The sequence below is a fragment of the Podarcis cretensis genome, assembly GCF_951804945.1.
Source record: "Podarcis cretensis genome assembly, chromosome: 10".
Lineage (NCBI taxonomy): Eukaryota > Metazoa > Chordata > Lepidosauria > Squamata > Lacertidae > Podarcis > Podarcis cretensis.
The window spans coordinates 2,870,803-2,895,677 of record NC_137179.1 but is presented as its reverse complement, the minus strand read 5'-3'; the positions used below and the strand labels follow the sequence as shown (position 1 = coordinate 2,895,677).

The 24,875-nt window shown below is 45.0% G+C and overlaps 1 protein-coding gene across 1 annotated transcript; it reads right to left on the bottom strand.

The window, feature by feature from the left end:
• Window positions 1–1,111: 1,111 nt before the first annotated feature.
• LOC307225061 (acrosin-like) lies at window positions 1,112–23,782 on the bottom strand. Its single transcript, XM_079992755.1, has 5 exons — window positions 23,674–23,782; window positions 20,218–20,421; window positions 17,161–17,426; window positions 9,275–9,420; window positions 1,112–2,086 (listed from the first exon to the last, which is right to left on the bottom strand). Exons 1-5 carry the CDS (start codon window positions 23,745–23,747, stop codon window positions 1,268–1,270), a joined length of 1,509 nt encoding a protein of 502 aa, XP_079848881.1. The 5' UTR covers window positions 23,748–23,782; the 3' UTR covers window positions 1,112–1,267.
• Between the last annotated feature and the right edge of the window lie 1,093 nt (window positions 23,783–24,875).

Below are 24,875 nucleotides of genomic sequence, written 5' to 3'. Positions count from 1 at the left end.
CAGAGATAGCCTCTCAGAAAAGGAAGAGGTTGGAGCTGATCCACTAAGTCAGAAGAGTCAGCGAATGGGAGGGCTGCTAGATAGGAAGCAAAACAAGAGACGTAAAGTTCTTAAGTTCAATATCTTCTGTCGACGCCGGAAGGAGTCTTCAGAAGAGTCACCTTGAGTAATGATGCTGGAGGCTTTGTTAGAGCCATCCGGAGCTATTTATTTTTGCAATAAATCCTCCTTTTTAATTATCTACGCTTACTGTGTTATCAAGCTGGGAACTTGGACTCCTGATATGTCTGTACATTGTGGCTGCTCTCATAAATAAGTACATTATTTGACAAGACCTGTATGTGGTCAAGTCATTTTGGAATAATGGCCTAGAAATACCATAAATACCTATAGATAAATGGAAAGATGTGTTGGGAAACTGTGGACGTGCAGCTACTCACACAGAGTCAATTAAGGTTTGGCAGACAGCCAAAAGGTCATGTGAAGGAGTACCGGTAAGTCTGCCTGGTGATAACAGAGGCATGGGGACAGCTCCATGATTGGTCAAGCTCCCTCAAGGGAGTGATAATTAATGGCAAGCTAACTGGAATGTGTTGGTTCAGAGCTCAGTGTTCAGAGTTCTGTGTGAGTGTAGGAGTTGTGAGTCGTGTCAGAGAGAGCTAGCAAAAGATCCGTGTTCTGTTCCTGTAAATAGTCCACTGTATATAATAAACACCTAACTACAAGTTCCTTGTTCCTGCTTCATCTATCCTGTCTGCAGCCAAGTTGCCAATTGCTTCTGTGGATTCTGCGTTTACTCTGCTAGGTCTGGCTAATGTCCCGCAACTAGTCAGAAAGTTGCAAAACACCAAATAGGTTTTGCCAATAAGATGGACCATGAAGCCTGAGGTCAAAAGGATGCCTGGAAAAGTGGAGGGAGGAGATGCAGACAAAAAGCAGTTAGGCCAGTAATCCTCTCTTGGGGCTCATCCACACTCCCTTTCGTACTGCACTTTCTGGGGATTTCAGGTCTGTGCCCCAGTGGCTTTTATTTTTTTGCCCTGTCACTTCCGAAATGCAGTCAATTCCAAAATTTCAAAGCTTGCAATATTGGGACTCCGAGCAATCGCCATTCAAACACAAGCAAAGCGTGGCATGTTTTTATTTTTAAGCACAACGATTTCAACACATTGGATATACCGACACGCTCCATTGTGGAACACTTTGCTTGCGTAACTGAACGCTTATAAAGTTAATAAAAGGACGGGCTGCATCACAAACGCCGACGTCAGGCTTGCAATGGCACCCGTTTGAGAGGCCAGTTACCCCAACTGCTGCCGTAGCTGACGCTGGTGATCATTCCTCTGTTCTTTTTGCGTTTTGTAATATATGGTCTGAAATCATACGGGGTCGTTGTTGTGGTGGTAGTAGTTGTGGGTGTCGTGGTAGTAGTGGTGGGTGTCGTGGTAGTAGTTGTGGGTGTCGTGGTGGTAGTGGTGGGTGTCGTGGTAGTAGTTGTGGGTGTCGTAGTGGTAGTTGTGGGTGTCGTGGTGGTAGTGGTGGGTGTCGTGGTGGTAGTGGTGGTGGTAGTGGTGGGTGTCGTGGTGGTAGTGGTGGTGGTAGTGGTGGTGGGTGTTGTGGTGGTAGTGGTGGTGGTGGTGGTGATAGTGGTGGTCATGGTTGTGGTGTCTGTTACAGGCTGTGGCTCTGCCCTTTGGGGTGGTGCTTCAGATGCGGGTGGCAGCTGTGGAAACCGAAGCAGTCTGGGTCGTTTGGGTTCCTGGGGCGGCGGCTGAGGATTTGGTTCCGGTGTTGTTTCCGTTTGCGGCGGGGCTAATATCTCTGACCAGTCCGACTCAGACATGTGCAGATTTGGCTCGAGTGGCTCAGTTTCTTCAGGCGCCTGCTCTTCCTCCTCGGTCGGCGCCGGGGGCGGTTGTGAGTTCGGCCTTGTGTAGCTCTGGATCCAGTCGAAGAAGTGCTGCGTGGAGGTGTAGACGCCGGGCTTCTGGGCTCTGGCACAGCCCAGTCCCCAGCTGGTGATCCCCACCACCCAGTAGCGCTCGGAGCGATCCTCCCGGCACATGAGGGGTCCGCCACTGTCGCCCTGCAGTGCGAAGGGAGAGGACAGCCGTGTGAGGAAGGGGAAGGCCAGCCACTCAGTGGAGAGAGCCCCTGCCCTGCCAGAGGAAGGTCTCAGGTTCTGTCCCCAGTGGCATCTCCAGGTGGACAGGGGGACTCCTGCCAGAAACCTGGAGGGCCATGGCTGCCGGTCAGTGTAGACAGTACTGATGGCCAGTGGTCTGACTGAGGGCTCATCCACACTGACCTTTCTAGACACAGGTCTGTGCTTCCAAGCTCAAGGTCTGAGTGCTTTTCGTTTGTTTGTCCTGCCACTTTCCCCAGGGAAACACATTCTTTCGTGTTCAATCGGAACAAAAAGCAATTTGGGTTTTTCTGCAGATTGCTGTTTTCTTCAATTCAGCGGTAAAGAGCAGCTTTTCCTGAGGAAAGGAGCAGGAATTAAAACAACCCACTCGGACATGGCACTTTAAAGTGTGGCTCAGTGCCTAGATATGCAGCAGGAAAGGAAGTATATAACAAAATAAGAAGTCATAGAAAAAAATGCTGTTCTTATTATTTTTATATAACAATATTACCTCAATATATTATTTTTATATATTACATTATATTAGTTTTAATAATAATATGCTTTAATACAGGCATAGGCAAACTCGGCCCTCCAGATGTTTTGGGACTACAATTCCCATCATCCTTGACTACTGGTCCTGTCAGCTAGGGATGATGGGAGTTGTAGTCCCAAAACATCTGGAGGGCCGAGTTTGTCTATGCCTGTTTTAATATAATAAAAATGTCAATGAATTATTAAATCATCAAATTATCGAGTTGGAAGGGGCCCAAGGGTCATCTAGTCCAAGCCTCATGATGCAGGAATCTCAGCTAAAGCATCCATGGTAGATGGCTACCCAACCTCTGCTTAAAAACCTCCAGGAAAGTCCCTCATCTTCCCTCTGCTAGGTTGTAATAAAGTATTAGAAAATATATTCAATGTAAGGTAATAATTATAAGTCCCCTTTATGGATCACTGCCTTGCCATGGCGAAGGGGCTTGAATAACTCAGAGAAGCTATGAGCTATGCCGTGCAGGGCCACCCAAGATGGACAGGTCATAGTGGAGAGTTTTGACCAAACGTGATCCAACTGGAGCAGGAACCAGCAAGCCACTCCAGTATCCCTGCCAAGAAAACTCAATGGAGAAAGGCAACAGGCATATAAAAGTTATGACGCTGGAAGATGAGCCCCTCAGGTCGGAAGGCGTCCAAAATGCTACTGAGGAAGAGCGGAGAACAAGTACAAGTAGATTCAGAGCTGATGAAGCGGCTGGGCCAAAGCTGAAAGGACTCTCAAGAACTGTGGTCAAGAATCCTGTAAAAGAAATGGAGTGGCTCTCATAGTCAACAACAGAGTGGCAAAAGCTGTACTGGGATGCAATCTCAAAAATGATAGAATGATCTCGATATGAATCCAAGGCAGACCTTTTAACATCACAGTAATCCAAGTTTATGCACCAACCACTGGTGCTGAAGAAACTGAAATTGACCAATTCTATGAAGACTTACAACACCTTATAGAAATGACACCAAAGAAGGATGTTCTTCTCATTGGAATGCTAAAGTAGGGAGTCAAGAGATAAAAGGAACAACTGGCAAGTTTGGCCTTGGAGTTCAAAACGAAGCAGGGCAAAGGCTAATAGAGTTCTGTCAAGAGAACAAGCTGGTCATCACAAACACTCTTTTCCAACAACACAAGAGACGACTCTACACATGGACATCACCAGATGGGCAGCATCGAAATCAGATTGATTATATTCTCTGCAGCCAAAGATGGAGAAGCTCTATACAGTCAGCAAAAACAAGACCTGGAGCTGACTGTGGCTCAGATCATCAGCTTCTTATAGCAAAATTTAAGCTTAAACTGAAGAAAGTAGGAAAAACCACTGGGCCGGTAAGATACAATCTAAATCAAATCCCTTATGAAGACACAGTGGAAGTGAGGAACAGGTTTAAGGATTTGGATTTGGTGGACAGAGTGCCTGAAGAACTATGGATGGAAGCTCGTAACATTATACAGGAGGCAGCAACAAGAAACATCCCAATGAAAAGGAAATGCAAGAAAGCAAAGTGGCTGTCCAACGAGGCCTTACAAATAGTGGGGGAGAGAAGGCAAGCAAAATGCAAGGGAGATAGTGAAAGATACAGGAAATTGAATGCAGATTTCCCAAAAATAGCAAGAAGAGACAAGGAGGCCTTCTTAAACGAGCAATGCAAAGAAATAGGGGAAAACAATAGAATGGGAAAACAAGAGATTTGTTCAAGAAAATTGGAGATATGAAAGGAACATTTCGTACAAAGATTACCATAATAAAAGACAAAAGTGGAAAGGACCTAACAGAAGCAGAAGACATCAAGAAGAGGTGGCAAGAATACACAGAGGAATTATACCAGAAAGATATGGATGTCTCATATACCCCAGGTAGTGTGGTTGCTGACCTTGAGCCAGACATCCTGGAGAGTGAAGTCAAATGGGCCTTAGAAAGAACTGCAAATAACAAGGCCAGTGGAAGTGATGGTATTCCAGCTGAACTATTTAAAATTTTAAACGATGATGCTGTTAAGGTGCTACACTCAATATGCCAGCAAATTTGGAAAACTCAGCAGTGGCCAGAGGATTGGAGAAGATCAGTCTACATCCCAATCCCAAAGAAGGGCAGTGCCAAAGAATGCTCCAACTACCGCACAATTGCACAATTGCACTCATTTCACACGCTAGCAAGGTTATGCTTAAAATTCTACAAGGAAGGCTCAAGCAGTATGTGGACCGAGAACTCCCAGAAGTGCAAGCTGGATTTCAGAGGGATAGAGGAACCAGAGACCAAATTGCAAACATGCGCTGGATTATGGAGAAAGCTAGAGAGTTCCAGAAAGACATCTGGTTCATTGACTATGCAAAAGCCTTTGACTGTGTCGACCACAGCAAACTATGGCAAGTTTTTAAAGAAATTGGTGTGCCTGATCACCTCATCTGTCTCCTGAGAAATCTCTATGTGGGACAAGAAGCTACAGTTAGAACTGGATATGGAACAACTGATTGGTTCAAACTTGGGAAAGGAGTACGGCAAGGCTGTATATTGTCTCCCTGCTTATTTAACTTATATGTAGAATTCATCATGCGAAAGGCTGGGCTGGATGAATCCCAAGCAGGAATTAAGATCATCGGAAGAAATATCAACAACCTCAGATATGCAGATGACACAACCTTGATGGCAGAAAGTGAGGAGGAATTAAATAACCTTTTAATGAGGGTGAAAGAGGAGAGTGCAAAATATGGTCTGAAGCTCAACATCAAAAAAACGAAGATCATGGCCACTGGTCCCATCACCTCCTGGCAAATAGAAGGGGAAGAAATGGAGGCAGTGAGAGATTTTACTTTCTTGGGCTCCATGATCACTGCAGATGGTGACAGCAGTCATGAAATTAAAAGACGCCTGCTCCTTGGGAGAAAGGCGATGGCTAACCTAGACAGCATCTTAAAAAGCAGAGACATCACCTTGCCGACAAAGGTCCATATAGTTAAAGCTATGGTTTTCCCAGTAGTGATGTATGGAAGTGAGAGCTGGACCATAAAGAAGGCTGATCGCCAAAGAATTGATGCTTTTGAATTATGGTGCTGGAGGAGACTCTTGAGTGTCCCATGGACTGCAAGAAGATCAAACACATTCATTCTTAAGGAAATCAGCCCTGAGTGCTCACTGGAAGGACAGATCATGAAGCTGAGGCTTTGGCCACCTCATGAGAAGAGAAGACTCCCTGGAAAAGACCCTGATGTGGGGAAAGATTGAGGGCACAAGCAGAAGGGGACGACAGAGGACGAGATGGTTGGACAGTGTTTTCGAAGCTATATACATGAATCTGACCAAATTGCGGGAGGCAGTGGAAGACAGGAGTGCCTGGCGTGCTCTGGTTCATGGGGTCATGAAGAGTCGGACACAACTGAAAAACTAAACAACAACAACAACAATAATTATAAGTACAGTCAAAATCACAAATGTCAGCTATATTGGCAAATGATGGGAAGTCTATATTTATTTTACTTTACTTCATGTACCATTATATGTTTTTAGCTTAGCTGATATCTAAGTGGAATTAGAAGGTTAGGACTTCCGGGTTAGCGCCTCCGGCAATGGCGGAGCTCCTCCGATCGGGAGGAACTGGCTCTGTGAAAAACAGGGTCTGACCGCCACGGCGAAGGCGGAGACCCTTAGAAATCACAGGCGGAAGAAGCCTGTGAACCTGGGATTCGGCTGGCACCTTTTGCGCCCCCCCTACTCGCAGGGAGACCCGGTATCGGGAATACGGAGTGACGTGGGGTGAGTGGTGCGGTGCTTTGAATCGACCGCTTCTTTCACGGAGCGAAGCTGCATTGCTGCTGTCAGAGAGCGCTGACTTTTTTCCTGTGGACAATTGGATTTTAAACAACAACCCGTGAGTAGAACGGGAAATTGAACTTTTAAATAATTTAATCTGGCACCGAACGGGGGAGGCTCAAACAGGAAGTCCACCTTCCCTTTCTGTAAGTAAGGTAAAGGTAAAGGTACCCCTGCCCGTACGGGCCAGTCTTGACAGACACCTTGGGGTTGTGCGCCCATCTCACTCAAGAGGCCAGGGGCCAGCGCTGTCCGGAGACACTTCCGGGTCACGTGGCCAGCGTGACAAAGCTGCATCTGGCGAGCCAGAGCCGCACACGGAAACGCCGTTTACCTTCCCGCTGGTAAGCGGTCCCTATTTATCTATTTGCACCCGGAGGTGCTTTCGAACTGCTAGGTTGGCAGGCGCTGGGACCAAGCAGCGGGAGCGCACCCCGCCGCAGGGATTCGAACCGCCGACCTTTCGATCGGCAAGTCCTAGGCGCTGAGGCTTTAACCCACAGCGTAGACTGAAGCAAAGTAGTTGCTAACTAAGGTCTTGGAAAGTCTTACGTAAAGGATTAAAACTCCACTGATTGAAACTATTACCCCCCTTGGAAGTAGGGGAAGAGGGGGGAATTTTGATCAAGTGAACCTGCAGGAGAAGGTGAAAAATTAAAAATCGAAGCACCACGTCTCTGAACCTGGGAACAGTTTGCAAAAAGTCCATTGACGGTAAACAGGATAAATTTGACAGCTAGCTTTAAAAGAAAGACATTGTTTCCATTGTTCGCTTCGGCACTTAAAAAGAAGAAAAGGTAACTGGAAACTGTTACTAATTTACTTCTGGAATTGTGCTGGAAAGGATTGATACAAATGGAGACTGTCTTCCTCTAGAGGGAGTTTTGGGACATTGTTACAAGAGTGCAGCTGGGAAATTGGCCTTAAGATAAAGACTGTGAGAAACCAGTTCTGACCTTGAACATCGGCTAAGGAAGAAGTAGTGTCTGTACTGAATAGGACAATTTATCTGTTGGGAAAGCTGCATAAACAGACAGATGTTATGGCTACTAATATTGATATTTTGGGAACAAAAGTGGGTATCAGCATAGAAGTTGACAAGAACCCGGCACATGAATCTTTCTTAACTGAACAAATTGATGAATCAGAGAAGGAGAAAGTTGCTGTTGAGTATAAAGCAATACAAGGGGGAGCCTTAACCCTACAGAGGCAAATGGAGGATTACAAGTTGAGGCCTTATATGACTGTAATTAGGAGAAGCCAGTTTTTGAAGATGGGTGCCTGGCCTGATCTGGAAAAGGAAAGGTGGAGAGATCCCCTTATGCAGGGATCAAATGACTTTTGGGATATGAATTTGAGCCTGGAGGAGATTGGAGCTTTTGGGGCCTTTGGACTTGGAAGAATTGTGAAACAAGATTTGGAATACTTTATGGGCCCTAGCTTTAACTATGGAAATCTGGCAGACCTGTTAAGAAGGAATACAAGCATCGTTGGGTTGGAGCTCCCCCGAGATCTGCTTTCTAGCACCAAAGATTATCAAGAAGATCGGCAGAAGGGACGTGAAGAAGAGTTAAGAGCCTCGGATATAAGATCTCCAGGTTGATGGACTGTTGGGGGTTGATGGAACTGACAGCAGGGGCCGAGACCGGGGAGGGGAGATGGTGGAAGAAAATTGGGAATTTAAAGTGTATATATGGAGATTTAAAAAAATTTAATGAGAGATGGAAAAATCGTGGAATGAAATTTTTATGACCCATGGGGAAATGTCTTAAGAGATCAAGTTCAAATATATTAGTTTTAATGAGAAATAAGATTAAATAAAGTAAAAATGGATGGTTAATTGGTGAAAGAAGAGAATGTAAAATTACAGTATATTAAGATAAATTATTAGGATAAAAACAAAGATGAATGATTTGCTGAAATATCTAATTGAACCAGAATACAAAGAGGGGAGGTATGAGGAGGTCAAGGAAATAAGCTAAGGAAAGAAAGTTATATAAAGATTTGATTTGTTCTTTCTTTGATTGTATGCATTTTTTTTCTTTTTTGTCTGTTTTCCTTTTTTATTTTTTTTCCTTTGATGTGACTTGTTTTTATGTATTGTTTTGTTTTCTTTTTTGTTTAACTGGGTGTTTTCTTTTTGCTATTTTTTTCATGTAACTTTTAAAATCTTAATAAAAATTTATTTTAAAAAAAGAAGAAGGTTAAATTAACATTCTAAGTTAAACTAATTTAAATATATATATATATAGTATATGTGTGAAGTTAAATCTGTAATGACATTAATGAATTTCAATAAAGAGTTTTTTCATCCAAAAAAACCTCCCCCAAAAAACTCGAGCTTTGGTGAGGTGCCATCTTTTGTAAGGTGCTGTTTCTCTGGGACGTTTGCAAATCGCTTTGACTTGCACGCAGAAGGTGCTAGGTTTCATCAGACTGGGACCGTGTACGTTTTCTGAATGGCACAGAACACAATGGTGGCAGATGCCCTCATTTTATCCCCTTGGGTGTTTTACAGGAAAGATTGGATGGCCCTCTGTCCAGGATGCTTTAGCTGAGATTCCTGCATTGCGGGAGGGGGGGTGAGCTAGATGTCCCCCTGGGGTCCCTTCCAACGATTCTACTCCCTTTTTAAATGCTTGGCCTTGATGCTTGCTGGGGCACACCTCAGCCCTGCCTTGTAACTTTTCCTCAGCACCAGCTGGTGATGAGGGAATTGAAGAAGTATCTGGCCAAAGACGCAGGAAAGTTGGAAGATGCAGGTGAGTGGCAGCAGCCCAAATTCACGTACCTGGCAAGTGTCAATGCCTCCTGCCTCGAACCCTGCACACAGGTTGTTGACTCTGATGCTTCCATAGTACCAGGAAGTGCTATTGCACGTTTCTTGGGAAATAAGTTCCACTTTGGCCTCCTTCAGGATGTCAGATGGAGCATTCGCTGTAAGGAGAAAACAGTTACGAAATTTCTACATGCACAGGACCCGTCCAGTGAACGCTCCAGCCGTTTTCTCTGTTGACTACTCATTTTCTATTCCCGGAAAAAACCCTTGGAACCAGCCATCCTTCGCCTCCCTATGTGGTGAGTTATGCTAAGAAGGCTGTTTGACCCAGTAGCTCCTTGCCAGGGACTAGGGCTGTGGGTTCCCATTCCTTGGCGAATCTCACTCCATGTGCTTGACTGGGTCAATAAAAGAAGTCAATATCAGAATGTGTGCAGAGGCAGAACTTCTGAAACAGGTGCAGATCGACTTACACAAAGGTGACAGTTGGGCCATTGTATCTCTAAAAACAGACTACAGTTCAGTGTTCAAAATTCCCATTGTTCTGGGAGTGCCTAAATGAATACTTCCAAAGTCAAGCTTCGAGGACAGAAATCTGGCTGAGTCTGGAATAACCTTGTGAATTGAAAGGATAAGAAAGAGGGATTTATATCTGGATGCTAGGATAGAGATGATCAGGAAAACAGGAAGACACAATGAGAGATAAAGGAGGTGCTGTGGGATTGGTGGAAGTCAATATCTTGTTGTTGTTTTAGTGTTTATAGTATTAACTTGTAAGATATGGATTTGTGTGGTTTTTTTGTTTTTTTGTTCCTTTCTTTAGTTTTTGAATGTTGGTTTTTGTGTGTTGTGTATTATCATTTTCCGATATTTTTCGTGTTGTTGTGTGGAAAATACTAATAAAATTTATTTTTTAAAAAAAATTCCCATTGTTCTAGGCGCATTTTGCAAGGGGATTTCATTAGGGCAAGCGATTTCTGAGCTCTGGGCACAGTACTGCACCTAAAATTTCAGATTAAAACTGCAGAGTGGAAGGAAAGGAGGACCTTTTTCTGCCTCCCCACTTCCAGCTACTCTCTGAAGACAGGAGAAGAGACCCCCTTAAGAATATTAGGGGGGTGGGCAGCGGAAGGACTAGAGTAGACCATGTGAAAAACAAACATAATATTTTAGCTGCAGTTCATTCACTTTCAGCTTTGTATTCTTGCTATTAAAAAGTGTGCCTAGACATTCCGTTGTTGTGCCCATTGTTGGTTTCTGCTCTCTTCACTGTGCAGCGAAAGGCTTGTCACAAGACAATGTTTACATTCCACAGAGTTACTGTTGGAGTTTTTCCCACGGGAAAGGGAGGCTGGATGTGACGTACACTGGTTTCCTGTTTTTCACTGTTCTTTGCAGTTCAGTGTGATTCTCTCCGTGCTTCAGAGGAGAGAGGATGCCTTTTTCTACTCCGGCAGAGTCAAGATGCTTTTCTGTAATCTACCAGCTTTGAAATGTAAATAAAGCAATATAGAGCATGTTGGCACGTATTCCTCATCATTCCGCTGTGCACTTGGAAACTGCTACAAATCAACATTTTGGTTATGGGCCAGAAGACGCAGTCATCTGATGCCGGCAAAAGGATCGGAATGCAAAGGGACGGATCGGACGGTATCTGCGCGTCAAGATGATTGATGAGGTATGTGCTACTGCTCCGGGCAGCCTGCCAGCATCTAATTAATGGCTTTATGGCTGGACTTTGAACTTTTAGGTCCGTTTGCCGGGAACAGGCAGCGGCTATGCTGGGGAAATCGAAAGTAACTTTTAAAAGGGCTGAAGCAGCTGCAGAAGTGACGCAGCATGATTTAGGGCAGCAGAGAGAAAGCACTTTTGAACTTGCCTTTGGAATGAGGCTTGAAGCAGCAGAGACGCAGCTTGTATAAAGCAGCTTGTTTAAAGCAGCAGAGATGACGCAGAAGGCTAATGCCAGAGTCATGATGGCCCTTCAGGATGCTTGTGGGATTCCCAAGCTCAATAAGAAGAACTATGTGGACTGGGTTCTCTATGCAGAGGCTATTCTGCGGAAAGAGGGTCTGTTTGAAGTTATTACAGACACCCCCCCAGCTCCAATTACAGATGCATGGAAGGCTAAAGATTCCAAAGCAAGGGGAACTCTTACATTGATAGTATCCCCAGAAGAGCTCTGTCTATTGCGTGATAAGACCTCAGCCAGAGAAATCTGGGACGCTTTGAGAGAGGCACACTTGAGGACAGAAGCTGGATCTACCATGTTTTATTTTAACAAGCTGCATAATATGGCTCTTGCTGAAGGTGGAGATGTGCGTACACATCTGATGGAGATGCAGAATCTGAGACATGAGCTGCAACAGAGAGGACTCAACTTTCCAGAGGCTGTGTATTCCTTCATGATACTACAATCTTTGGGTTCAGGTTGGGAGTCTGTTGCGACTCAGATTGCTGTACAGCCTACCGCTCAGCTGACAGTGGATTATGTCACTGCCGTGATTCAGAATGAAGCAGATCGCCGGGGTGCTGGCTGCATGGGTAAGGGGGAGTCTTCACAGACGTCATCCCAGAGTGCAGTGGAACCACCAGATGGCGCCAAAGCTTTGAAGGCAGTGAAATGCTACTCCTGTGGACGTCTAGGCCATATGAAGAGGGAATGCAGATATCCCAAGGCCAAGACAGAGCAGCGCAGCGGAAGCTCATCGCGTGGAAAAGGCCAGAGCAAAGGCAAAGGTCCGGTGTCCAGGACAACGCAGCACAAGGCAATGGTCTCATGCTTCACTCCAAAAGTTGCAGAGGTCCAGAAGACGTCTAGATCTTTCTTCGTTGTTGATTCAGCGGCAACGCACCACATGTGCAACGATAAGCGACTGTTCGTGTCTTTTACACCGCAGGAAGGTGCGATTCACCAGGCGGATGACCACACAATTCCCAGTAAAGGCTACGGAACTGTTGTTCTTCACAGTTTGGACTTATCGATACAGAATGTACTTTATGTGCCGGATGCCAAACATAATTTGCTCAGCGTTGGACAGATGAATGAGCGGAACATTGACGTTTCCTTTAAGAACAAAAGGTGCATCATCACAAAGAAAAATGATTATGTATTGCATGCTGAATATGTTGATCGTTTGTATGTTTTATATTATGATGATGTTGTGCAGGATGACACTTGTTGCATTGCAGGTACTAACGAAAGTTTGCATGCAGAATGTATTCATGATTTTCATCGAAAATTTGGTCATTTGAATTTTGAGGCAGTATCTAAAATGCCTGCCTTGGTTGAAGGTATGACTATTAAACCCTGCAGGTACCACATGAAGTGCAAGGCATGCGCAGCAAACAAGGTGAAAATGGCTGCGAAAGGTAAGGTGTCTAGTAGGCAAGCTACAGAACCATACCAAATTATTCATGCTGATTTGGTTGGACCACTTGCACCCTCTTTGGGAGGAAATAGGTACTTCATGGTTCTCATTGATGCATTTTCCAGGTATATTCATGTGTACAATCTCAAGCAGAAATCAGAGGCTTTTCCTAGGTTCAAGGAATTCTGTGCTTGGTTGGGAAATGTGCATGGTAAGAAGATAAAAATTCTTTTCACAGATCGCGGGGGAGAATTCACTTCTCAGCAGTTTGAAGCTTTTCTGACTGAGAAAGGAATTCAACACGATTTGTCTAGTCCTCGCTCGCCATGGCAGAATGGGCTTGCGGAACGAGCAAATCAGACATTGCTTCAAGGGTTAAAAACTTTGCTGCATGATGCAAATCTTCCGGAGAGTTATTGGGCCGAAGCTCTCTCATGTTTCACTTACAGTTATAATCGCAGGTTATCTTCAGCGATTGGTTGTACCCCCTATGAGAAGATGTTTGGCAAGAAGCCATACATCAAACACATGAAAATTTTTGGTTCTGACATGTGGGTTCACTCACCACAAAACTCCAAGTTAGACAAGCGTGGTTTGCATGGTATCTTTCTAGGTTATGAGAAAGGTTCTTACAGAATAAGGATGAGTGACTCTAAGACAATTAAGCTCACAAGAAGTGTTGAGTACAATGCCAAGTGGGGGGAGAATGTGGGAATTTTCCAATGTTATCCTGATGACAGTGATGAGACTGAGGATAGTCAAAAGCAACCACAACAACCCACAACCACTGATGAAAGTTCTGATTCTGAGTCTGAAACTGAATCAGGTGATTCAGAGGATTTCAAGAGTGCGAAAGCCTCTATACGACCCTCTGAAAGCTCTGATCAGGAATTGGAGGAACCATTGTTCACAATAGGTCGCTTTTCTCCTAAGAAGGAAGAGGAAAGTGTTGAAGACTTAAGGCTAATTCGCAGGTCACAAAGAGCCACAAAAGGTAGACCTCCAAAGAGATTTGCTGATGAGTTTGCTAAGATAGCAGTAACAGTTGTTAAAAGCTCCAAGAAGGTATTTGAACCTTCAAGTTTCCAAGAGATCCAGGATTTGGATTCAAAGGAAGCTGAGCCATGGTTAAATGCCATGAAGGCTGAGCTTGATTCCTTGGAAAGGAACAAAACATGGGAACTTGTTCCAGTAGTTCCAGGAATGAAACTGCTTGGAAGCAAATGGGTCTTCAAAGCGAAGACTGATCAAAATGGCAAGATAGTCAGACACAAAGCCAGATTGGTAGCCAGAGGTTTTGCACAGGTACCAGGTGAAGACTATCACGAGACCTACTCACCCACAGTGAGGTATGAGAGCATTAGGCTTATGCTCAAGCTAGCTGCAGAGGAGAATTTACACATTAGTCACCATGATGTGAATACAGCTTTTCTGTACGGATCTCTAAATGAATCACTTTATATGCTTCCACCTGATGGCGTACAGGTAAAACAGGGATTTGTTTGTGCTCTGAAAAAGTCCCTTTATGGTCTCAAACAAAGTGCACGGTGTTGGCACACAAAACTCACTGAAGTATTGTTTTCTCTAGGTTTTAAGCAAGGGAAAGCTGATCCATGTGTATTTGTCAAAGAGGAGGGGCAAAAGAAACTGTCTTGCTTGTTTTATGTTGATGATCTTTTATTCTTTTGGGATGATGTCACAATGTACAATAACGCCCTAGCTCAACTGAAAGAACACTTTGACATGAAAGATCTTGGTGAGGTAAACAACTACCTATCTCTGGAAATAGAGAGAGATCAAGATGGTAACATTCTAGTACACCAGTCACGGAAAATTGCTGATGTGTTAAGCAAACTAAACCTGATGGATGCTAACCTTGTAGACACACCGATGACAACAGGTTATCAGGTAGATGACACTGAAGAAGCATTTTCTGACACTACACTGTACAGAAGTGTGCTAGGCAAGCTAAACTTTATTGCCAGATGTTCAAGACCAGACATTGCTGTTAGCTGTAATTTGCTAAGCAGACAAGTCAACAATCCTACTGTTAAGGATTGGAAAGCTATGAAACGCATAGCGCGGTATTTGAAAGGCACTATGCATTACAGACTGAGATTTAACAATCAGAAGTCTGGTGGTCTTGAGATATTTGCAGATGCAAGTTTTGGAAGTGACACTACAGACAGGAAAAGTACGTCTGGAGTTTGCTACATGTACAATCAGGCTCTATTTGATTGGTCATGCAAGAAGCAAACAACAGTTAGCTTAAGTACTTGTGAAGCTGAACTGAATGCACTGTCTTATTCACTTAAGGATTGTGAATGGTTGTTACAATTGTGCAAAGACATGAAAATTCCTGTCAAATGTCCAATCCAGGTTTACCAGGACAACAAAGCATGTTTGGCTTTGCTGGATTCTGAAGGTTGTAAGCAAAGCACGAAGCACTTGCAATTGAAGTTGCAACATGCTAGGGAACGTATTCAGAAGGGACTCGTAACAGTGTCCTATATGCCAGGTAATGAAATTCCTGCTGATGTATTGTCCAAGATTGTATCAAGGGATCAACACTGTACCTATGTGCAGAAGTTGGGTTTGTACTGATATTGTACGAACACGCTGCCCAGTGGTGTTCACAGAAAGGGGGAGGATGTTGGTTTCTGCTCTCTTCACTGTGCAGCGAAAGGCTTGTCACAAGACAATGTTTACATTCCACAGAGTTACTGTTGGAGTTTTTCCCACGGGAAAGGGAGGCTGGATGTGACGTACACTGGTTTCCTGTTTTTCACTGTTCTTTGCAGTTCAGTGTGATTCTCTCCGTGCTTCAGAGGAGAGAGGATGCCTTTTTCTACTCCGGCAGAGTCAAGATGCTTTTCTGTAATCTACCAGCTTTGAAATGTAAATAAAGCAATATAGAACATGTTGGCACGTATTCCTCATCATTCCGCTGTGCACTTGGAAACTGCTACAAATCAACACCCATGACCTAGTCTTAAGGTGTCATTTAGCTCCTAGCTTCCATATCTCAGTTTCTAGCTTTCATATCTCTGTTTCTAACACTGCTACAGTTTATGAGAGGTTTGTGTCTTAGCCATACCTTCAGAGTGACATTGAATGATTTCATTTTCCATTCAGTGATTTTAACTACATTTCCTGAGGGCTTATTATTTGAAGGGCATCCTCTACCATGGGTGATGCTGGGTGGGGTTGATGGAAGATGGTGTTGAACAACATTTATAGGGCATCAGGTTTGGCTAAGCCACGCATGTCCCAAGTCCGTTTTGGGGGCCTAATATCGGTTCAATCCTGGCAGTAAAATCCTAAAAAAGCCGTCAACAACTCTAACCCTGAAAAAAGCTCAACAACTCCAACCCTCAACAACTTTGGGGTGAAATTGTTAAAAAAAGATCAACATCATCAATCCTAAAAAAAGGTCAATAGGTTTGGTTGGCCCTTCGGTCACTTCATCAAATCTGGCCCTCTTTGAAAAAAGTTTGGACACGGCTGGCCTAAACTGTGCACCCTTTGCAGCCCGTATAAATCTGTGCACCCTTCCCTCCTTGCTCTTCATCCCTAGCCCCCACTTTTGTGCATGGTTCTGTCTTTTTGGAAACCATTTGTCCTGTTCCAACTCTGCGTATCAAAGGACATGACTTGAATTGGGACAACAACCCACAGACTTGAACTGGTTTCATAGTTATCTCACCAAGGGACCCTGGGATGAGTGTTAAGAGATCTCTAACACATGCATCTCAGCATCCTCATGAACTACAATTCCCAGGATTCCCTGGGGCAAGCAACAACAGTTACACTGATGTTGAGCCAAACTGAGTTTGTAGACTACTGCTTGCAGTCCAATATTACACGGTGTGTCTATTTTTCTCCTTTGATGCCTTCACTCTTTCTCTCTCAGCTTTGCCACCCCTTTCCTGCTTTCCTCTCTTCATTTTTCTTCTTCTTTTAAAACAAGGGTAGGCAACCTAAGGCCCAGGGGCCTGATGCGGCCCAATCGCCTTCTCAATCTGGCCTGTGGACGGCCCAGAAATCAGTATGTTTTTGCATGAGTAGAATGTGTGCTTTTATTTAAAATGCATCTCTGGGTTATTTGTGGGGCATTGGAATTTGTTCATATTTTTTTCCAAAATATAGTCCAGCCCCCCATAAGGTCTGAGGTATGGTGGACCGGCCCATGGCTGAAAAAGGTTGCTGACCCCTGTTTTAAAAGCATACATAACCGTTCTTAGCTCAAAGCATCTCAGTTATGACCTCAGCCCACCAGCTGCAGCCCCAAGGTGTATGGAGATCATATGCCCTTGGCTCACAGTACAGCTTTTCTGCTGCAAACTTCTGATTTTTCAGCACTGATGCTTTTAGGGCCTTGGAGGCTGGGTTTTTTTTGGGTGGGGTGGGGAGAGAGACTGCCAGCAGAGACTGGGCTTCCTTCTTATTAATCGCATGGCTGTTTCACTGCTTCCCATCCTTTCCCAGGCCTAACGGAGCATCAAGGCATTGCTGCATCTCTCTCACATTTCTCCTGCGTGTAACCCCAGCCAGCGATGTAGCAATGGGCCATGGCAGACACGTCCACAAAGCTCTCTGGCAGGCAGGCGGGCTGGATGTAGTCACTGCACTGGATCGGGTCATCCAGCTCTATCAAGGCGATGTCGTTGACTTGCTGCTGTGGGATGTAGCTCTCGTGCTCCACCACCCTCTTGAGGAAGCGCACCTCCGCATCAGGGCCAGGCCGGGAGAGCACGGTGGAACCCAACAGCAGCTCCCAATTTTCTAGATATCTAGAACAGAAAAAGAAAACAGGAAGCGTCTCATGCAACACTTTGCCCATTTACCCCAGTATTGTCTGCTGTGATGGGCAGCAGCTCTGACCACAGCTGACCAGAGTTGAACCTGGGACCATTTGATGGCAGTGCCCATGCTCTGCCACTGAGTTCTGCCCCTTCCCCAAGAAGGGGAGCGTAAGCTAGCACTGGGGTTGCCAGAGTGGCACCCATGGGTGCAATGACCCCCTTCATGCTTTTCCTTGGCACCTGTGTGAAATCTCCGCCTCTCTCCCTCCCTCCGCTCTCAACGCTCACTGCCCTCTTCAAGAGGTGCCGAAGGTCAGAAAAGCCCTGTAGCAGGGTCCGACCAAAGGAGGCCCATCTGGTCCAACATTGTGTCCTCACAGTGGCCAATGAGATGTCCCCATGAGAAGCCAGCATGCAGGACTTGAGTGTGACAGTGTGGGATGTGTCATCACTGAAACAGTCAAACACAGCATTTCCTGTTGCCTAGAGTGGACACGGAAGTGAGAGCTGGACCATAAAGAAGGCTGATAGCCGAAGAATGGATGCTTCTGAATTCTGGTGCTGGAGGAGACTCTTGAGAGTCCCATGGACTGCAAGAAGATGAAACCTCTCCATTCTGAAACAAATCAGCCCTGAGTGCTCACTGGAAGGACAGATCCCGAAACTGAGGCTCCAAGACTTTGGCCACCTCATGAGAAGAGAAGACTCCCTGGAAAAGACCCTGATGTTGGGAAGGATTGAGGGCACAAGGAGAAGGGGACAACAGAGGACGAGATGGTTGGATAGTGTTCTCGAAGCTGCCAGCATGAATTTGACCAAACTGCGGGAGGCAGTGGAGGGCCTGGCATGCTCTGGTCCATGGGGTCACGAAGAGTCAGACACGACTAAACAACAAGAGTGGACACACAGGGGAATGTGGCTCCAGACAGGGAGGACTTCCTGTCATACCTGCTCTGGAGCCTCCTCCCCCTTTGTGTGACCAGGTAGATGGGCGTGACCCTAGCAGACCCTACAAAAGGGCTAGCCATTCAGCCATCTTCCTCTTTTTGGACTCTCTTGCTTTTTTGCCATCTTCCTCTCTTCTGGCTCTTAGCCAGCAGCACATGGCTCACCCTTCCAGAGGATGGAAGACACAAGGTAGAAAGTCTGAAGCTTAGCCGAGACTTCTTTTCTCTACACATGTACAGTACCTACAAGATAAAGCCTGCCTTCAGGACAATACTGTGAACTGAATGTAAGTAAACTTTACTCTTTGTTATGTACTGAGCTTGGATCCTAAAACAATAGGCAGGTAGGATCCTAGAACGGGTTGGCCTGCAGGAGCAGCCCAATCAGGGAAGCAGAGTCAGCCAACCACACAGGACCCATTGTGTGAATAATGTATATAAATCCCAAGGTTTTGGGGAAAATTCTTTCACTGTTTATGAGCTGCAATAAAGAGCAAGAAAACACTACGCGACTTGTCATGTTATTACAGGGGTACCTATGGATGCGAATGGGATCCATTCCGGAGCCCTGTTCGCATCCTGAGTAGAACGCAACCCATAACTCCGCGTCTGCGCGTCTGCGCATGCACAGGTAATGATTTGCTGCTTCTGCACATGCGTGTGACGTCATTTTGAGTGTCTGTGCATGCACGAGCGGTGAAACCCGAAAGTAATGAATTCCGTTACTTCTGGGTTGCCACGGAGCGTAACCTGAAAACACTCGACCTGAAGCATATTTCTGTTGAATGGTTTCTTTAAATGTAGAGGTTCATCATTGTTCCACCTGATGTGTATGTCTTTAAGGGGCCAGAGCAAGGGCCAGAGCAAAATAACGAGACCCAGCTTTGCAGCTGTGAAACATAGCAGGTGCTGCTAGGTTGTATTGATTAAGCTGTGTCAGCAATTGGGTGTAGTATATAAGGAGCAGCACCTAGCTCTCCCATTACCCTGGGGGATGGGTTGGTGGTTGGGTCTGGTTTGTTTCTTGATGTATTTAGTGTATAAGGTGTTTTTGTTTTTCTTATTAAAACCTTGTTTAAGTTATTTTTTAGTCCCTTTTTAATGCATGGTCTCCCCAGCAAGCTCTCTGCAGCGTTAAAAGGTAAAGGTAAAGGTACCCCTGCCCGTACGGGCCAGTCTTGACAGACTCTGGGGTTGTGCGCCCATCTCACTTAAGAGGCCAGGGGCCAGCGCTGTCCGGAGACACTTCCGGGTCACGTGGCCAGCGTGACATCGCTGCTCTGGCGAGCCAGAGCCGCACACGGAAACGCCGTTTACCTTCCCGCTGGTAAGCGGTCCCTATTTATCTACTTGCACCCGGAGGTGCTTTCGAGCTGCTAGGTTGGCAGGCGCAGCGTTACTATACTGCAAATAGCCAACAATTTAACCCAAGGTATGACTATATTTTTAAGAGGGAAATAAAAGGGGAAACTTACCAAGAACAATCCAGACTGGACAAGCCAGTCTGGATTGCTCAACATAAGTGATTCTAACGAATCCATCAACTTGGTGCCAGCAACGTGCAAGGGGAATGTGCTCTGCTGCTTGCTCACTAGCGGGAGTGAGGAGGGATAATATTTAATCAATATATCCTCTCCTACTTTCCTCAACATTCCCACAGACAGCAACTGTCTCCACTTGCGATTCTCATGAGATGGTATTCAGAAGCACGAGGGGCAGAGCATAGGAACTGTGGCTTATAGGCACTGACAGCTTGACCTCTGTGGTTTTGTCCAGTCCTCTTTTAAAGCCGCCCTACAAGTCTGTTTCTTGCCCCAGATCCTTTGGCTCACCTCTTATCTCTAAAGCAGTGGGCTGCGGTCAGAATCCACTTGGCGCTGATGAGGGACCCTCCGCAGGTGTGCTGATAACCTGACCGGAAAGGTGTCCGGATGCTGACGATCCAAGGCCAGGTTCCCGGCAAGGTGTTGACGCCTCCCCCCATCTGAAGGGAGCTGCTGTGGCTGGATGCCAAGGGGCGCCTCCCACAAATTCCACTGGAAAGGAGAACAGCGGAAAGGGCATCAAGACGACCGGCAGGATTTATTCCTCGGTTAGCTTATATATCCTGCCCTTCAATAGCTTCCCCAAGACCATTTACATCGCTGTCAGAAATGAAAATGATGTGCTTTTTCCTCACCAAAGGCCAGAAGGTTACAACAGCTAATGTATACCTGAAGGAGCGTCTCCACCCCCATCGTTCTGCCCGGACACTGAGGTCCAGCGCCGAGGGCCTTCTGGCGGTTCCCTCATTGCAAGAAGTGAGGCTACAGGGAACCAGGCAGAGGGCCTTCTCGGTGGTGGCGCCCACTCTGTGGAATGCCCTCCCACCAGATGTGAAGGAAATAAGCAGCCATCCTATCTTTAAAAGACATCTGAAGGCGGCCCTGTTTAGGGAAGTTTTAAATATTTAGTGCTGTATTGTTTTTAACACTCAAATGGGAGCCGCCCAGAGTGGCTGGGGAAACTCAGCCAGAAGGGCAGGGTTTAAATAGTAATTATTATTATTATTATTATTATTATTATTATTATTATTATTATATAATGTTATGTACTAAGCTTGGATCCTACAACAATAGGCAAGTAAGATCCTAGAATGCAACTGATTGGCTTGCAGGAGAAAACCAATCAGGCTCCAGGAGGAAGTTAACTAGCCTATTAGGCTGGTAGGATCCTAGAATGCAACAACTGATTGGCCTGCAGGAAAAGACCAATCAGGCTCCAGGAGGGAAGCAGAATCAGCCAATCAGATGGGACTCATTGTGTAAATAATGTATATAAAAGCCTGAGGTGTGTGTGTGGGGGGGGGGATTCAATCACTGTTTTACAAGCTGCAATAAAGAGCATGAAATCACTACAGGACTCTGAGCATATGAGGCATCTAATCATAAGCCTGCATTTTTATTAAAGCTTATATGTTTGATCAGGGCCTGTATCTTAAAAAGCTTAATGATTTTCAAATATTTTATGCCAGGCAGAAGACCAGTTGCCTAAAAACCTTGGCAAGATATTTTTACTCCTAGACAAGGGGCCCCCCTGATTTATAGCAGAAAACAATTCTCAAAGTCGTAAAAAGGGAATTACAGGCTGACAGCCAAGGTTACACTGACCCTACAAATTAAGGGTGGATAAATAGTAAAATGAGCCATATCTTCTTCCTAAGGTTAAGAAGGTCAAGAGCAGTGAAAAAGCATCTAGCTGGCAGAAACAGAACATTTTTGGGAAAGCTGTTTCTTTCTTAAACTAAGATCCTTTTAAGATTTCTTTTCCTTTTAAAAGGTTATTTATGTATTAAATATATTAGCTTAAATATAATTATGCAAAGGATTTAAGAAATGCTAGATTCTTATTTCATATAGTTGTAAGAGTTGTAACTATCCTGAAATTAAGTCAGCCACCAGCCCCCCCCCCTTGTCAGACAGGAGACGCCATCGAGCACTCCTGATATATGGTTGTCAGGCCTTTTGTTTGGAAACCTTCAAATGAAGGAGATCTCTCAATGTTGATGTGAACTCAAAATCCTTGACATATGCATAAGATAAAAATTCAAGATTAATTATCTGTTTTGGAAGGCAATAGGGCAAGGAGGGTAAGAGGTGAGCTGGTAATTAAGATTCCTTGTTGAGACACATGTAAGATATATTACTACTTATTTGTCATTTATAGATAGAAGAATATATAGCTTTTTGATTTCCATAAAAGGGCAAGAAGGAAATGGGTGTATCTTTTGTGATTGGTTCTAGCCAACAGCCAATAGGAATTTCAACCAGGCTGATTGGACAGAGGCAGCCACAGGAGGAGCAAGGGGGCTGGATTAAGGAAATATAAGTGCTGGCCAGAATGGCAGGAGGCCAGGCCAGAGCTTGGTAACCATATACCACTGTGCCTCATATTTATTTGTCTGACAAATAAATTATTATTTTAATTTCTCTATTGCTGCGTTGAATATTTCATTCCAGCTAAGCGTTAACCACAAGCAGGGTGCTACACATATTTCAACTAAGTAAGCGTTGACTCGCTTAGAAGCTTATCTTTAACAGAGCTTGTGGTTAGAACACCTGAAAACAGGGCATTTTGCAGCTGAAATGGGGTTTATCTATGCACTTCAGCAGATATAGCACCTGTGTCCCAGGAGACCAGGGCCCTGCAGGATTTAACCTCCTTCCGCAGGGCCTGTAAGACACAGCAATTCTGCCTGGCTTTCAATTTGAACCTGACCTGATCTTTTATTTCCCTTCCTTCCCTCCCCCTCCCCTTTTTGTGAAGATTACCCGCTCTGGGATCCCACAGCTACTTCTCCCCTGGTCTCCTCGCTGGCCCAAATAGGACTAATTTAGCCAGCTAGCCCTGGTGATCATCTAATGTTTATTGGATGGATTTTCCCCCTAAATTGATTTTTGAATTCTGAATTGATTGTTATTCACGTTTTATACTGTAATTTATGCTGGGGTGTGTTTTTTTTGCATCAATTAAGTGTTTTAAATTTGTTGTTAGCCGCCCTGAGCCTGGTTTTCTGAACGAGGAAGGCCAGGTATAAATAAAATTATTATTATTATTATTATTATTATTATTATTATTATTATTATTATCATTATTATTATTATTATTATTATTTCCAATGCTTTCAGGAGCTGAACCCAACTCTTCTAAATTCAGGGGAAGTGGGCTATCCTATTCTACCAGGAGGGGTTCAGCTCTCCGCATTACTTATGCTGCCTCTCAGAGGGGTGATTTGTAGGATCAACAATTTCGGCGGTATCCTAAAAAGAAAGCTCTGTTATGTACTGAAGTTCTCACCCTGGGCCAGCAGGGGGGATACTGTAGATAGTTATGCAAATAAGGGATCGAAAGTGATGTTCAGTGATTGGATAGTTTTAGAAAATTGTTACAGTTACGTTGTACTGCAGCTCTATATAAGCAGGCTGACTGAACCCTTCAGTTCAGTTCTGTCCTGGCCTGTGAATAAAGAAGAGCTGTTTGAAGAATCGCTGTGTCGTCTGATATGTTCACCCACAACTTAACAAGCTCAACAACTTGTGGGGTGTCTCCTGGTTTTTACTTTTTGAAAGACAGCAACCCTAGGTAACTAGTAGCACTCAAGCCTGTCCCCACCCTGGCAAAGCTGTGCGCCCTGCAGGCTGTGGAACTGATGCCGTCTGCATAATTCAGCTTTCTGGGAAAGACGTCTTTGCAATGAGCTAGTGGCATCATCCAGGGGAACAGAGGCTGCTCTTGCTGTGGCCACTCACCTGCAGCTGTCATCTGCGGCACGCATAGGGCAGGTTGTGAGGAGGGCCAGGAGAGCGAGAAGCAGCCTTCTCATCCTCTTTGCGATTGCTGCTTCCTGCTCTCTCGCCGCTTGACATCATATAGAACTATGTTCTATATGACATCACACAGAAGTGCCGGCAGTTGTTCTTTAGTTTCCTATGGAACGAGCCATTGATCCCCAGGAAGGTGCATTGAGAAGTCTCGGGGCTGCACCACGGATGCATTCAAGCACCTGAGCATGGAGTTAGAGGGAAACTGGGAAGGAATCTTTAACTCTTTGTTCACCATGCTCCACTGCCCAGCTGAAGAGGAGGATTGCGTAACCCCGCAGAGTGCTTGAAGATAGTTTACTTAGAATCATTACTATTATTATTTGTTAAATTTGGATTAGAATAGAGTATGTGCAGTGTAGCATTGGACTGGAACTGCGGGGGAAAAGGTAAAGGGACCCCTGACCATTAGGTCCAGTCGTGGCCAACTCTGGGGTTGTGGCGCTCATCTTGCTCTATAAACCGAGGGAGCCGGCGTACAGCTTCCGGGTCATGTGGCCAGCATGACTAAGCCGCTTCTGGAGAACCAGAGCAGCGCATGGAAACGCTGTTTACCTTCCCGCCAGAGCAGCCCCTATTTATCTACTTGCACTTTGACATGCTTTTGAACTGCTAGGTGGGCAGGAGCAGGGACTGAGCAACGGGAGCTCACCACATCACGGGGATTTGAACCACCTACCTTCTGATCTGCAAGTCCTAGGCTCTGTGGTTTAACCCACAGCGCCACCGGAACTGCGGGGACCTGGGTTCAAATCCCTCTTCAGTCACCAAGCTTACTGGGTGGTCTAGAGCAATCTGCTGTCCCGTTTCTTAAAGCACAGAGTTGCAGTGAGAATAAAATGTGGACTATGCTGAGATTGCAAGATTAACTGGGAAAATCAGAAACCAGGAGGATCAAAACATCAACAAAGAATTGGACAAATTTATATTATATTTGAAAGACCACTGTAAATACCTGAACTCTTTGGCAGGTTTTAAATGACTCTTGTAATGTTACACAGATTTTGGATACAAAGGAGGATTGTAAATTAGATGGAGTTATAATATCCAGTTTAAAAAGTTACTTAAATAACCCATGGAGGGGAGGAGGAAAGTCTTGATATTCAGAAGAATCTTGTGTAATGCTCATT